This window comes from Gasterosteus aculeatus, chromosome 16 (genome assembly GCF_964276395.1).
Source record: "Gasterosteus aculeatus chromosome 16, fGasAcu3.hap1.1, whole genome shotgun sequence".
NCBI classification, from domain to species: Eukaryota; Metazoa; Chordata; class Actinopteri; order Perciformes; family Gasterosteidae; genus Gasterosteus; species Gasterosteus aculeatus.
The window spans coordinates 15,988,178-16,001,139 of NC_135704.1; the positions used below are offsets into that span (position 1 = coordinate 15,988,178).

Below are 12,962 nucleotides of genomic sequence, written 5' to 3' on the forward strand. Positions count from 1 at the left end.
TGTGCGGCTTCATCTGATTAGTTATTCACGATGCAGACACGCCATCACTAGGGAGACAGAGAGAGAGAGACTGAAAAGAGGTGACCCTGATCTGATAAAAACGTAGGTCTAACATGAAATCAATAAATTGAACCCTTCAAGAATATATGTTACGCTCCATGAATAAGGTACGACGAGTGGTTTCATTATTTTTCGTCTCTTCAGTGCGTAGTTACATAAACATGAAGAATTAGGGTGATCTATAATAGTACCATTGTCCAGCTATGGACTAAGTGTTGTATAAAAATAAATCTAATAACACCCAATTCACATGGCCCCTTTTATGTTTGTCCCGGGGATCACAGGCAGTGTTTTTTCTAATCTGGGCTAAACGCTTGCTTGAGGAAGGTTGACCCATATTCAATGCAACGCTAAAGATACCCACATCGTGGGATCAAACTTTACTACCAATCAAAACGTACACATTAACATTAAAGTGGCACGACTTGCTTTTCATTTTGGGAGCCTAAATCTGTGGCGGCACCTTCGTCCTGGCCTTTGGTGGTATCTCACGTAGAATAAACACAGCTGTGTTTGGGTCTTGGGAGACGAGTTTCGCTGGAGAGTCCTGACCATATCCGCCTCGGCAACAGGTCGCTAACTAGCTGCCTTCCTCAAAGCTCTCTGGCTGGATATTTATGTGAATGGTTGGCTGTTTGGCTGGTTCACTTAAGCACTGCCAGATCAGCCTTAAAGAACCATAGCTCAGGACGATGACGAGGATCTGAAGGTGCACCCGGCGTGGGCCGCATTACAGAGTTCCATTCTTTACAGAGTTAGGCACACTGGCGCATTCTTCAGAAATACTTAAATGGTGGTAATTCCCCTTCTTTTCATTTATAATGCAAGATGCACAGGATTCAAGGAATAAGCAGGCAAAACATTTTTTTAAATCGGCAGTAACTTAGTAACAGTCGGCGGGGTGTGCAGCCGCTGGGAACCGCGAGTGGCCAAACTCTCAACTCTATCAATGGCTCCGCTTACTGCGCTTCCCAACTGCAAATAGGACTGCGAGCTTTCCAAAGGGGTTATAATAGAAGGAGCAGGCAGCTGGTCCTCTTGGTCGAACATGAACAGGCTGCTCTTTGACAGGGCTGTCACCAACAGCCAGCATAGGTCACGGCAAGCCTGGTCCCACTGAAATAAAGAGGAGGATCTTATTGGGCGATCTAAAAAGGTAAGTACCACTCAATTAAAAAAAATACGTGTGAACTCTAATAATAATAGAGCTATAAACTTGTGTGGGTCGTGGGGAAAAAAAGCTACTTGTTAGATTACACATGAAAAAAAAAAAAAAAACGACATGATGACGGGACATATGAAAGTGAATTGACTTTGGAGGGTTCACAGCTCTTCTAGCAATGGATCCAAGCCTACTAAAGTGAGATATGCAAACGCCAGTAACTCTGAAGTCCGATATGTGTTGTCTGCAGCTCCCAGCCAGTCTTAGCCACCGGCACTACTGAGCCACGCTGAGAGGTTGGGTGTGTCTATTCAACACTGCGACTAAACAGGCGTAATGTGTCCCAGTAAGATAGTGAGAAAGGGGGGTAGAAAGGGTAGGAAACTCCATGCCAAGAGGCGGGACGATGCAGGAAGTGTCGGAGAGTCAGAGGGGCAGATACTGAAGCGTGCGGTGCATAAAAAGACGACGTCCACCTGGACCGGCACAATAACGAGAGAAAATAGAATGGTTGCCTCTTAATAAACACTGACTTTTGATTTGATCCGTAGGTTACATAATGTCCTACGTTGTAACGTTGGGTGCTCCTCTGGGCCCATCCCACAGTGTATACACCTCTCGGTCCTTCACGCAGAGAAGAACAATGGTCGACCTTTGACCACTTTGCTAAGCCGGCTGGTTTATGATGTTTAACCAAAGACCTTCATTTCTATGCATCTTCCCGACAGGCACCAGAAAAACCCGGGGTAACAGATCTGTAAAAGCGGCATGGTGTCAGGACATCAAAGTGGGCTTGAGTTTGCCGCCCTTGCCCGGCTCACCGAATGCACACACATGAAACAGCCTAACTTGCACCTATTAATACAGTGCTAGCAGGAAAACTAAATTATTCAACAATATTCCTCACTTAATAGCTTCTACAGTTGCACCTAGTGATGGATAAAAAAAAATTTTTTAAAGATGATCCTCGCAAAAACTTTGAAGTTCACATTTTAGCCTCTGTACAGGCAATGCTGACATTGCAGTTTGCCCCTGGACCATGACCACATTTGAAGTTGAACAAACTGCTTTGGGATCTGATGATACCACCCAACACCTCCTTGCCACCAGGTTTAGTTTATCCCCCATTGACCCAGTCACCCCTGTGACTGTCCCATCCACATCCTCTCCTCGCTTATAACTATCGGTTCCCTCTCTATGTCACACACACACACACACACACACACACACACACACACACACACACACACACACACACACACACTTCTGATGTGCACCACGGGGATGGCAGGTTCGGGTATGCAGCTCCAGTAAACCAGGGCCATTGCCAAGGGCAATTTAATCCTCACCAGCGGAGTCCATCCACTCCCTTAAACTCAAAGCTTCTCTGGGTTTGGAGACTGCAAAGGCCCCCGCGCGCCATTTGGGAATTTATAATGCGCATGGAAATAAAAATTGTTATATACTGCGTTTAACAAAATTCATGAAAGGAAACTTGCTGAGCACTTCATTTGAGCTGTGTTGAAGTGCCAACAGTCCAGTCTCAAAAATCTATATAAAAGAAACCCAGATGCCTGACGCTTTAACCGGAACTCAGCGGAGCTAAAAATCCACTGTTCAATGTGGCGTTGAGAAAAGAATAGTGCAACATGACAGCCCCAATTCCCATGGAGGGTATGGTTCAGCCTCGGACGAGGATCCCCAAACATATTCCAGTACAAATACTAATTTTAATAATGAAATAGATATGTCAGATCCAAACCTGTCAAATTAAACTGGATATAAGTGGGTACCACTTGGAAAACTGAATCCAACCACTGGATTTCATTCACAATTCCTTCCATTGCTGCCCCAAATCGGAGATCCTATTCAGAACCAATTGTGACTGTAAAAACAAATGGGAAAGGGGGTCGAGGAGGGAGAGATGAGATGGAGGCTGGACCAACCCCGAATGATCTCAGCAGGCTGCAGAGGAACCGACTGCGACCCAGAAGATGTGGCGGGGATGGTGGAGGATTACGTCATCGACAGAAAGGAGCACGGCTCGTCACAGCAAAGCGTCGGATGCATTGATGAACAGCACACAGTTAACACCTTCCCAGCTATATTCTACGGTTCACCAAGCAATGGAAACAAAAAAAGAAATGCGATTTTTGATGCATGGGCGACTGAAAAGCAATAGGCAGCTTACCCGTACCTGGGGGGGGGGGGCACTCGTTGGGACATTTCTAGAACGTGACGTGAGACAAACGTTCACTAAAGATTTAACAATGAATGACAAAAAAAACCCTTTAATCGATTATCCTCTGAGGGGTCAGTACCCGAGTCTCGTTCCCGCTGATGCTCAGGGAAAGAGGAGCACAATGGCTCGGTCAAACACAAACAGCGAATACGTCGATTAGCACAAATTAATCGTGGGAATATTTGATAACACGATAAAAGGAATGTCGTCGTTAAAAAAATAAATTAAAAAAAAGCCACGACCGTAACACAAGTGACGCTTCCACCCAACGCCGACAGGACCGTGTCATTAAAGGGCTTATTGTACACGGCATGATGAATGAGCCATTAACGGCCTATCTCACTCACATGTAAATACAGACATAAAAAAAAGGTGGTCGACCAAACTTGTTTTAATCAAATGGACCGGCCGCACGGCCAAAACTGCGCACGCTAGATTCGCATCTCCCTTAAAGTAAGCGGAGATGTTGAATGGGCTGAGGAGCGGCTAGCTAGGACAGCGAGCTACACAGTCCACTGCTTATTAAAGGTTGGGGGATAAAAACGTACGTTACGGCTCCCCGTTTGTTCCCGTGAGGTTCCGCTCACTCGGACACGCGTGTAACAGCACGGACGGCCGTGTTAAGGGGGGCGTTATTCCAGTGTTATTTCGCGGTACTAGCATTTTAGCTGCGCCAGGACAGCAAACTTGGGTAAAAGTGACAGCCAGCTAGCTAGCCAGCTAGCTTAGCGAGCTAACGTCAGCTGGCTGTGGAACTGGTGGCCTGCGACGGGCTCTTTCTTACCGTCATAAACTGCTCCAGGGGCGTCCAGTTTTTAAGGAATATGTGTGTTTTTTCGCCGTGTGAGGAAAATCTTTTTGAGCCCGGGACGGCTTAGCCCGAACATCCAAGAATCAGTTGACCCGCTGCCGATGAAACCCGAGCATCGTCGCCGTCTTTCACCAGCACTCGGAGTCCAGCGCCGCCTCACGCGCGTCCGTCCATCCAGAGCGGAGCGGGGCCTCCTCCGGGCTCGACCATGCGACTGGCTCGGCGACGACGGATAATCCACACGACAGGAGCCCCCGCAGTAACCATTGGCTAGACGCGGCGACTGGCAGTCATTTCAGGTTCAAGAGAGAATGAAAAAAAAAGGTGTATATATATATATCCGTGCGCTTGCGTTATAACCAAAATAAATACAGTAAAAGGAGACGTGACAGCGGTGGAGAGGGAATGGGTGAAAAACGTTGCGCTTCTTGACTCTCCGTTGTTGTCAGCGTCCTCTGGTCTCGCTGCAGCTGCTCTGCCTCGCAGCTCAGCAGCGATCAGCGCAGCAGCGACGTAATGGCGCAAAGCGAGCGCGGAGGAGGGGGGGGGTTAAGGGGCGGGGCCACCGAGCGGCTCGGGTAGAATAAGTTGAATTATTTCAGTTCGTCCAAGACCCAATATCACCATAGTTTGCATATATTCTGGTGTGTGAGATCATTGTGTAGCTTGAATGTACTTTGAAAGCTTTATTTTTGTATATAGGTCCAACATATTACGTAAGGGTAAAGCCCACTACCTCCCAAACAATAATATATAATTTGATTTCCTATTTCCCATAAAAGCCCTCTAGAATAAAATTAGTTTGAATACATTTTCTCAACTGTTTTTTCTACAGTGTTTGCAGATGATGATGGCAGGGGAAATGTATGTAATTAATATTACGGCTGCTACTGTAACTTGCATACACACACACACACTTGGATTGTATCTAGATTGTAATGTAGATGTAATGTAATGTCTTATCTCATGGCATAACTTGTCTAAAAGTTATGCCATAAATCGTGTAAAAACAAAAGTGACAGTGAACATTTTTTTTTCTTGTTCTCATTCACTTCAAGTCCAAGCCTGTCCATTCAGACCGAATGAATGCGAAGCCCCGTCATTCATGAGACACTGCAGAAGAGAGTGACGAGTACTGAGGGAGAGAGCTGTACTGACCTCAAGTGGCTTGAGAAAAAAAAACAGCCGAGAACAGAACTAACAATGGACCATTGTACAGTGACTGTTTGGCATACAATGAAGTGAGCAGATGAAGCGGAGCGGTGAGGACGAGACAATGAGCACAGTGTGGTTGATCTGCATATCCCAAAAGACCCATTACGGTCGGGGATTTGATGCAGGAGACCTAAAAAAGACCTTCATTTTTTCCTAATCAACTATGAATTCATTGATTTTTGTTTCGTCAATGTTACAAACGGGTTACTTTGCAACGGAAATACATATTTTCTTAGCATTTTCATAGCATTTCTTGAGAAAGGATGCAGGTTTTATGAAGGCAACAATCTGCTGCATAATCGTGGATCTAGAAGAAATTCTACATCTTGCTCAAGGGCAGTCTGACTCGTCAGAGATTACTGAACCAGAGCTGTGCTGATTAGAAACAGTCCCTCTGCTCCACCCGGTCTGCCGTCTGAGGGCTTTTATGTCCACATTTGATTTCCACATGTTCGCCTTTTTTCTTTTGAATCTAGCGATCCATTGAAGGAAAACACAGTGGGTTGTAGATTCCACTTAACGTGTATATATGGCCCGGTCCACCTAAGGACAATGATGTAGAAAGTCCCAGTATGTCTGTCCACAACCCAATTAATTATATGCATCCATCATTAGTTCAGCCCACGGGGTAAAGATGGAACCTTTAATTAAAACACCATATCTGAACCGTGTTAATATGCAGACAGACGACCTAAGGGGACCATTTCTGAGCCGCAACAAGCTGCATATTAAGATTATTAGTTGGGTGATGCAAATTATGTGTTACAGAGAGTTTTACTCTCCTTTGAGGTTATTTGTAACCTGAGAGGAATAAGTTAATACTGAGGTTCATTTTAGCAAAGCACAGGTGGCAGTAGAGCTTCTGTATTGATAATATGGATTAAGTTTCATGATTCACTCGACAATAAATATTTTATCACTTGTTCTGAAACAGGTTTCAGAAATGTTTATTTTTTTCCCCCATTAGGTATTCAAATAAACATAACGTTTAAATCTAAAAAAGCTCATCAGATGCAATCAGGGGACTTTTTAAGCCTTTTCCTCTCTCAGCAGAGTGAGGATCCCGTCCCTCCTGGATGTGTACGGCGTGTGCTTCAGCTGAAAGATGTGAGCAGGAAACAGGTTCCCGCTCAGGGCGTACATCTCTTCTCCCTTCTGCCCCATCAGGGAACGCAGCGTCTTGTTTCGGGACAGAATCTTATCGTAAAACTCCACCCCTCCTTTGGCGTAATCCCGGGACACTCCCGCCGCTCGCCGGTCTGAGTTACAGTCGACCCACTGGCTGACGGCATCCGAGGAGAGGAAGTAGGACACCGCCCCCACGCCCAGCGCCACAACGTTCACGGCGCCGCGAAGCAGCGGAGGGCCGCCGTGGAGGCCAAACAGCTGCTTCATCAGCACGCTGTACACCCAAACGCCACCCAGGCAGAGCGGGGCGACGGCAGCACTCAACACGGGTCCTCCAGACTGCAAGCGGGCCACCTCTCGTGCTACGGCAAACCTCTGCGCATCGCGGGAGAACACCAGGCTCTGCTGCAGAGCCGCGCCGCTGTCGCTGCTCCAGTCCACCATTTTGCCGTTGATGTAGATGGTGCGGTTGGTGATCCCGCTCGTGTCGTCGGGCGTGCTGTTGAAGTTTGCTGGGATGCCGATTTGGGCTCCGGCGGGGAGCCAAGGGACACCGGCACCAACCGGATGAAACCCAAAGGAGGCGAAGGCGGAGAAGTTCTTGGGTGAGTGGATTCCGTAGTCTTTCAGCACCTGCAGACGACAGCATTGGAATTTGGATTTTCGCTGGATCCGTATAATTTCAGTAACCCTGATGACATAACGGTTATTGCTACAATTTAGGTAGAGTTGACAATGAACTAAATTTCAAAATAGAATACCCTTTAGGGTCTTTTATCTCACCTGAACCATCTGCAAGCAACTGTACGAAGTTTAGTTAGTTAAACAACCGTAAACTTGAAGGAAGATTGGACAAAACTACCTGCTGGAAAACGTCCTCCAGCTTTTCGGACAGCGCGACCGGTTCTCCTTTGGACCAGGCCTGATAGAGCTGACGGTAGGAGATGTCGGGGCAAGCATGGTAGAACATGTTGGCCGCAAAGACCCCGCCGCAGCTCGCAACAAGCAGCGGCGTCCTGTACTTCTGAAGCAGCACTGCATACTTGAGGTAGTTAGACGCCATATGGGGGTATTTGTTAATGATATAGCATCCGCTGAGGGCCACAGACGTCAATAGGAGGCATCTTTGAAGGAGGCAGACAATACTTAAGAATACCAACAGACAGGTATGTTAAAAGAAATGCGGATTCAACAATAACGGGATGATGGGGGGAAATGTAGAAGTTAGAAGTCGATCATCACTCTGTATGTGATGATTGAACATTGAACATCTGTATGCTTTATATGTAACAATTTTCCTGGTCATCAACGGTTGTTCAAGAAGCTTTTCTGACTTTTCGGTCTGATTCCATGGGGCTGAGTTTAAATAAAAATGGATCTCCTGCTTTAGCTTGAAGAGCAGATGACGTTGGCGATGACGTCATAACTACTGCGCAGTAGCTAACGTTAAGTTAACACAATCTCTCGGCATTCAACGTCGCTAACGACAAGAGAAAAGAGAACTAGAATAGCCCCAAAAGTTCAGGTAACCAGCTGTACTGCTCTAAACTCACGCTGGACTTGTAAAGTCGATAACTTTGTTTATCTAATATTTTGCTAACCGACCCAATAAGGAAATGCGGCGACCGGTTTAACGGTTAAACTCTGACTGCAAACACGTCGCAGTTCAGAACAGCAGATACTGCTGCTTTATAGCAACAACAAACATACAAATCATTTTCATTACACTCACATGTTCTCCACATCCCTGCAAGGGCAGCAGAGCTTCTTACATGACAGCAAACCCTGTCCGTAAAGCGATCAGCTGTCGTCGTGTTTGCACGACAGTTTTACGACAGCAGCCGCAGCAGCTGTATTCTGAGAGAGAGAAGGTGTTGAAAACAGGTGCACTGAATATTTAAAACGTAGAGCAGCATTTCTGGCATGTATTAATACAAAATACAATATGTAATAATTAAATTGTTATTGTTTGTCTAGGAGTTGTCTGCACGTAAAGAAACCAACTTTTCATCTCTGCATGAAAGTTGGGACTGAGGGGCTTCTTCAGGTATGACCTTTCAAACCAAGTATCAATGATGTCATTTTAATGAGCCCTGCAAAGTTGGAATGCAGTAATACGATTTCACCTATTACCTCGTTGACCTTCACGCATTGTAATAAGATATATTATAAATTCACAAATCATTTTCAGTTTAAAGTGTTTTATTGTTACTTAGTTCAGGGACGTTGTGTTCATGTGTGACATGTCTGCCATTTCCTTTTGGGATAAATAAAGTACTAAATTGATCTGTGTTCTTCTTTGTGTACATGTTCCCTCCTGTAGGGTATATTGGAAAATAAAGTGTTGCCCTCAGGAGCACATCTGATGCCTCTCAACAGCTCTCAACATGGCGACAGCTGAGGCGCCAGGTTGCCGCCAACAGCGTTGAGAGCGCTAAGTGCTGACCGGGCGGTGTTTACCTGAGGGTGGGGGCTCTGTATCCTCCGTATGGAGTGTTTGTTGAGGACAGGAGAGTGGAGAATTACTCTTTCTGACAGTCTTCCCTGTAACGTTCAGTACAGAAGCTTCCCATCAGCCGAAAATACTTTCCACTGATATTATGCAAACTGTTTAAAGTAACAGGTTGTATTCACTTCAAAAGGGACCGGAAGAGGAACTGCAGCTATTCAAAGCTTTGCTCACTCAAGCATTTGGTGCTGCTGACGTTTATCTGATTTTCCTCTCAACGTCATAATTTTCACTCCATCAAATGAAGATGAATAAAACAAATGCACTCTCCTAGGTTGATATTGTACAACATGTATTGGAATGGCACACAACAAGATTCTCTTAAGCGCTGAATGCATCAAAACAAAAGTGAACTTTGACCTGCGAGGCAGCTCAAATCGACCCGAGCTGGAATCAAGCAGAAAACACACACTTGACTTTGTTGTTTAATCAGGATTCCATTGGAGTGAATGAGGGATGGAGTGAACGTTTGCAGAGACAAGTGAAAGTGTGAATGTGCTTTGGAAACCCAGGATGGAGGGATGGGATTATTCTTCCTTCCCCTGTTGCTCCTGAACAACAATCTTAAAATATAACATTTTATCCGAAGCAAATAATAAAAGCCGTACTGAATATTCTACTAAAACAAATATCTGAACGCACTATTTCTTTGTTTTTAGTGTGGGAGAGAACAGTACACTACAATTAGTTATTCATTTATCCATTTTGGTAAATTTGGTAAAAATTGGTAACACTGGATAACTGTCTTTATTCATTTCATGTATGGAAACCAAGCAAGAATTTAGCTGTACTCCGGAATTAATTGAAGATTTCCCTCGACTCCCATTAAACATGAAACTAAATTGTTCATTTTGTGAAATAGACAACAACAAAATTTAAGAAATTAAATTTACCCCATGTTGTATTGTCTATTTTTGTTGCCTTCATGCATCTTCTTTTGTGGTTTTCTGTCTGTATAGGGCTGTTTTTCCCCCTTTTTGTAGATATTTTTGTATCTCTTTGTGTCGCTTTATACTTATTTTTGGTCATTTTGGGCCCTTAGGCCAGAAGGCTCGTTCAGTTACGTTCCGGTTGATATTTTACATTTGTTAAAGAGACCCTGGCTGCTGCAGTAGTGGGTGTAGTTCTGCATGCATCAGTAGTGGGTGTAGTTCTGCATGCATCAGTAGTGGGTGTAGTTCTGCATGTTCAAAACGCCAAATTTCTCTGGAGTCTAGACCAAGTCACACAATCCCATGCAAATTTTTAAAAAAGGGGAAGGGGCGATCTGAAACGATGTGTGTTTCCTTTGAGGAGCTGCTGTTAAGCTATAATGGCTGAGCTTGGTGCGTACGCACGGGATGCAAATGAAAGGTGGAACCGGCTATAAAACAGCTGATGTCAATGTGCTGACGGGCTGCACACATGGTGATGGTGTTGAGGTGAAGGAGGAAGTGAAAGCAATGCTGTAAGACAGTAGTTTAGATCTTAGATCTTATTGTCTTCACTTCTAATAGCAATAAGTAGGGTTGCAATGTGCACCGGCTGAAACCTAAAGATGTTTTATATTCTGAGGGTTTTCATGAATATGGGGCTGTGATGAATGTTAGTGTTCTAATGCCAAGTTAGTATGGGGGCTGGTTAGGAGAGCTGGTGTAATGAGGTCGGGTGGCTTAACACCCTTGCTAGAGAATGTGTATGCTTACAGCCCAAAAACACATTGAGCACATACAGTGTGTGTGCGTGTCTTTTTTTAAACCCATCAACTGTGATACTCCTCACATGATCCTTTTTTGAAAAACAGCATTTTTATTCTTTTCCTTTTGTTTATTTGTGGAATTCACAAATTCTCAATAAAAAGTCTTCATGAGATAAACATTTGTTGATTCCCGGTGGGGAAATTCAGTAATTACGGACACAGAAGGACAGCAATACAGATGAATGGAGAAGTAAATGTATATTGTGAGAGGTGTGTCTCACCAAAATCACTTACACAACCCTGTAGATGTAGTGATGCTGCCCATGTAGGACACACAGTCATTTTAGGATCAAAGAAAATGAACAATTCTCTCGTTGCAGTGTATGTGACTGCGCGCGTGTGTGTGCATATGTATCGGGATCAAGTCAGACGGTGTGATTCAAGTGAAGAAACAGCTCCCTGCTGTCACCATGGAAACAGGCAAGAGGCGACGGAAGTGTGTGTCTCTCTGTGAAATATGTGTGTCTCTGAAGGGAAATAGACTCCCCTATTCTACTGTATTCTATTCTATTATCAGCTGTCGATCACAAATGATAAGACGATCATCTATGTCGGTCTTGCGATGAACTGGAAGCATTTCACAAATGTTCCTGCCTTCTACATTATTAAATTGCGTGATGAAAAAGCTGATACTGGTGTCACCGACCTCTTGCACCATCACCCTGTGCTCCATGGAGATTTAAATCAGCGTACAGTATTTAACTTATTTTGAGTTGTACACTAGTGCCGTGTTCATGGACATTGACCTTGCCGTGACTGTTGGTGAAGAAGCATCATCAGAGAAGCTCACTCTCACCGACCCTGCCCTCAAAACGCCTCCAGCATCTGGAAAAAACAAGGACCTACGCAGGCGACACAAAGCAATCAATTCCCAAATTAAGATTCCATCAAGTTGTTGTCCAATCCAGTGTGGTGACCACTCAATGGATGAATGAATCAGTAACCGGGTCAATCGATTCACCACCTCTTGATTGCTTACTACAAGTCTTCCAAAGGAGAAATCAATGTGTTTTTACATCAAACAGGGTCAGTCTTGGACAGAAAGAAACGCGTCATTGAGGAGTTGTTATGAACTGTATCCATTCTGTTTACCTCTTATTGACAATCCATCCCATACCCATGCCTGGAGAAATGTTAAGAAAGGTCAAATTAAATTCTGATATCACATTGGAACAGTGAGTGGGGAGTCTGATCTTTACAGCTGTACATGGTAGCTTTTTATCCATGGCTACAGGGGTGCATTCTATTGGTTTAGTACACGGGGACACAAATCGGTCGGTATACTCTATTTCTCGGTCAGGCTGAATTGGTGCAAGGTGCACTTATCCAGTTCTAAAATGGAAGAAATGTTAAGGTCACACAAAGAGTATGAAAATAATTACAAAGCATGGATGTGTGTATGTATTTGCACACGCTTTGTAAACTAAAATAATTTTCCTGGAAAAACTGGACAATCCTACAGAGAGAGACAGAATTTCATCTCCAATATCATTTTCTGTAACCTGAGTTCTAAATGCCTTACGTCTGGATTATTTACAGAGGTAAAACTCCTAGCAAGCTCCCTCTTCCGCTTTTCAATTGAATTATTCACATCTTCACTCACTATCTCTCACACGCACACAGATGAATACACACACATACACACACACACACCTCTTAGTGTTAATGGACTGCTACATCATAAACAGTCTTTCCGGTAATGTGGACGAATGTGCGCGTGTGTGTGATTTCTGCCTATCTGAACATGTGTGCACTCATTATCAACACTGTGTTTCTAAATAATACATCACATCTCATGAGATATGAGCGTCCGTTAGTTTCAGCGTTTGTCCTCCAGATGTATACTCATCATGCTGGCAAAGGAACCTGACTGCTCAGCAGTAATTTATCACCAGTCTTTAATCCGTACAACAATCAATAGTGACGTTCTTTATTCCCTCTTCCCAGACCTTCAGCCAGGTACAAGCAGATTTACTGCACATGTAAATCCCTACACGGAAAATGTTTTCTTAGTTATAAAATGTATCTCTCACTATGGGAGAGAAATAAATTACAATAGTTATGAGGAAACTATGAAGTTATGTGATCTTGTCACAA

At 44.3% G+C, this 12,962-nt stretch overlaps 2 protein-coding genes across 3 annotated transcripts in view; both read right to left on the reverse strand.

Annotated features, from left to right (window-relative positions):
- The window catches only part of ptpn4a (protein tyrosine phosphatase non-receptor type 4a), a 43,857-nt gene extending 39,036 nt beyond the window's left edge, over positions 1-4,821 (reverse strand). For both annotated transcript variants that reach the window (XM_040202573.2, XM_078091241.1), the window contains exon 1: positions 4,249-4,821. The gene's annotated coding sequence lies outside the window, so the exon portion shown is untranslated. The remainder of the gene's footprint in view (positions 1-4,248) is intronic.
- A 1,580-nt stretch (positions 4,822-6,401) lies between these two features.
- On the reverse strand, positions 6,402-8,486 carry tmem177 (transmembrane protein 177). Its single transcript, XM_040202576.2, has 3 exons — positions 8,351-8,486; positions 7,481-7,742; positions 6,402-7,251 (listed from the first exon to the last, which is right to left on the reverse strand). Exons 2-3 carry the CDS (start codon positions 7,679-7,681, stop codon positions 6,520-6,522), a joined length of 933 nt encoding a protein of 310 aa, XP_040058510.1. The 5' UTR covers positions 7,682-7,742; positions 8,351-8,486; the 3' UTR covers positions 6,402-6,519.
- Positions 8,487-12,962: the final 4,476 nt, after the last annotated feature.

Bases quoted from the DNA above. Each gene is read 5' to 3' on its own strand.
- tmem177 (XM_040202576.2), bottom strand. From the start codon at position 7,681: ATGGCGTCTAACTACCTCAAGTATGCAGTGCTGCTTCAGAAGTACAGG. The intron at 7,252-7,480 runs GTAGTTTTGTCC...TGTCGTCTGCAG, and splicing joins TGGAGGACGTTTTCCAGCAG to GTGCTGAAAGACTACGGAAT.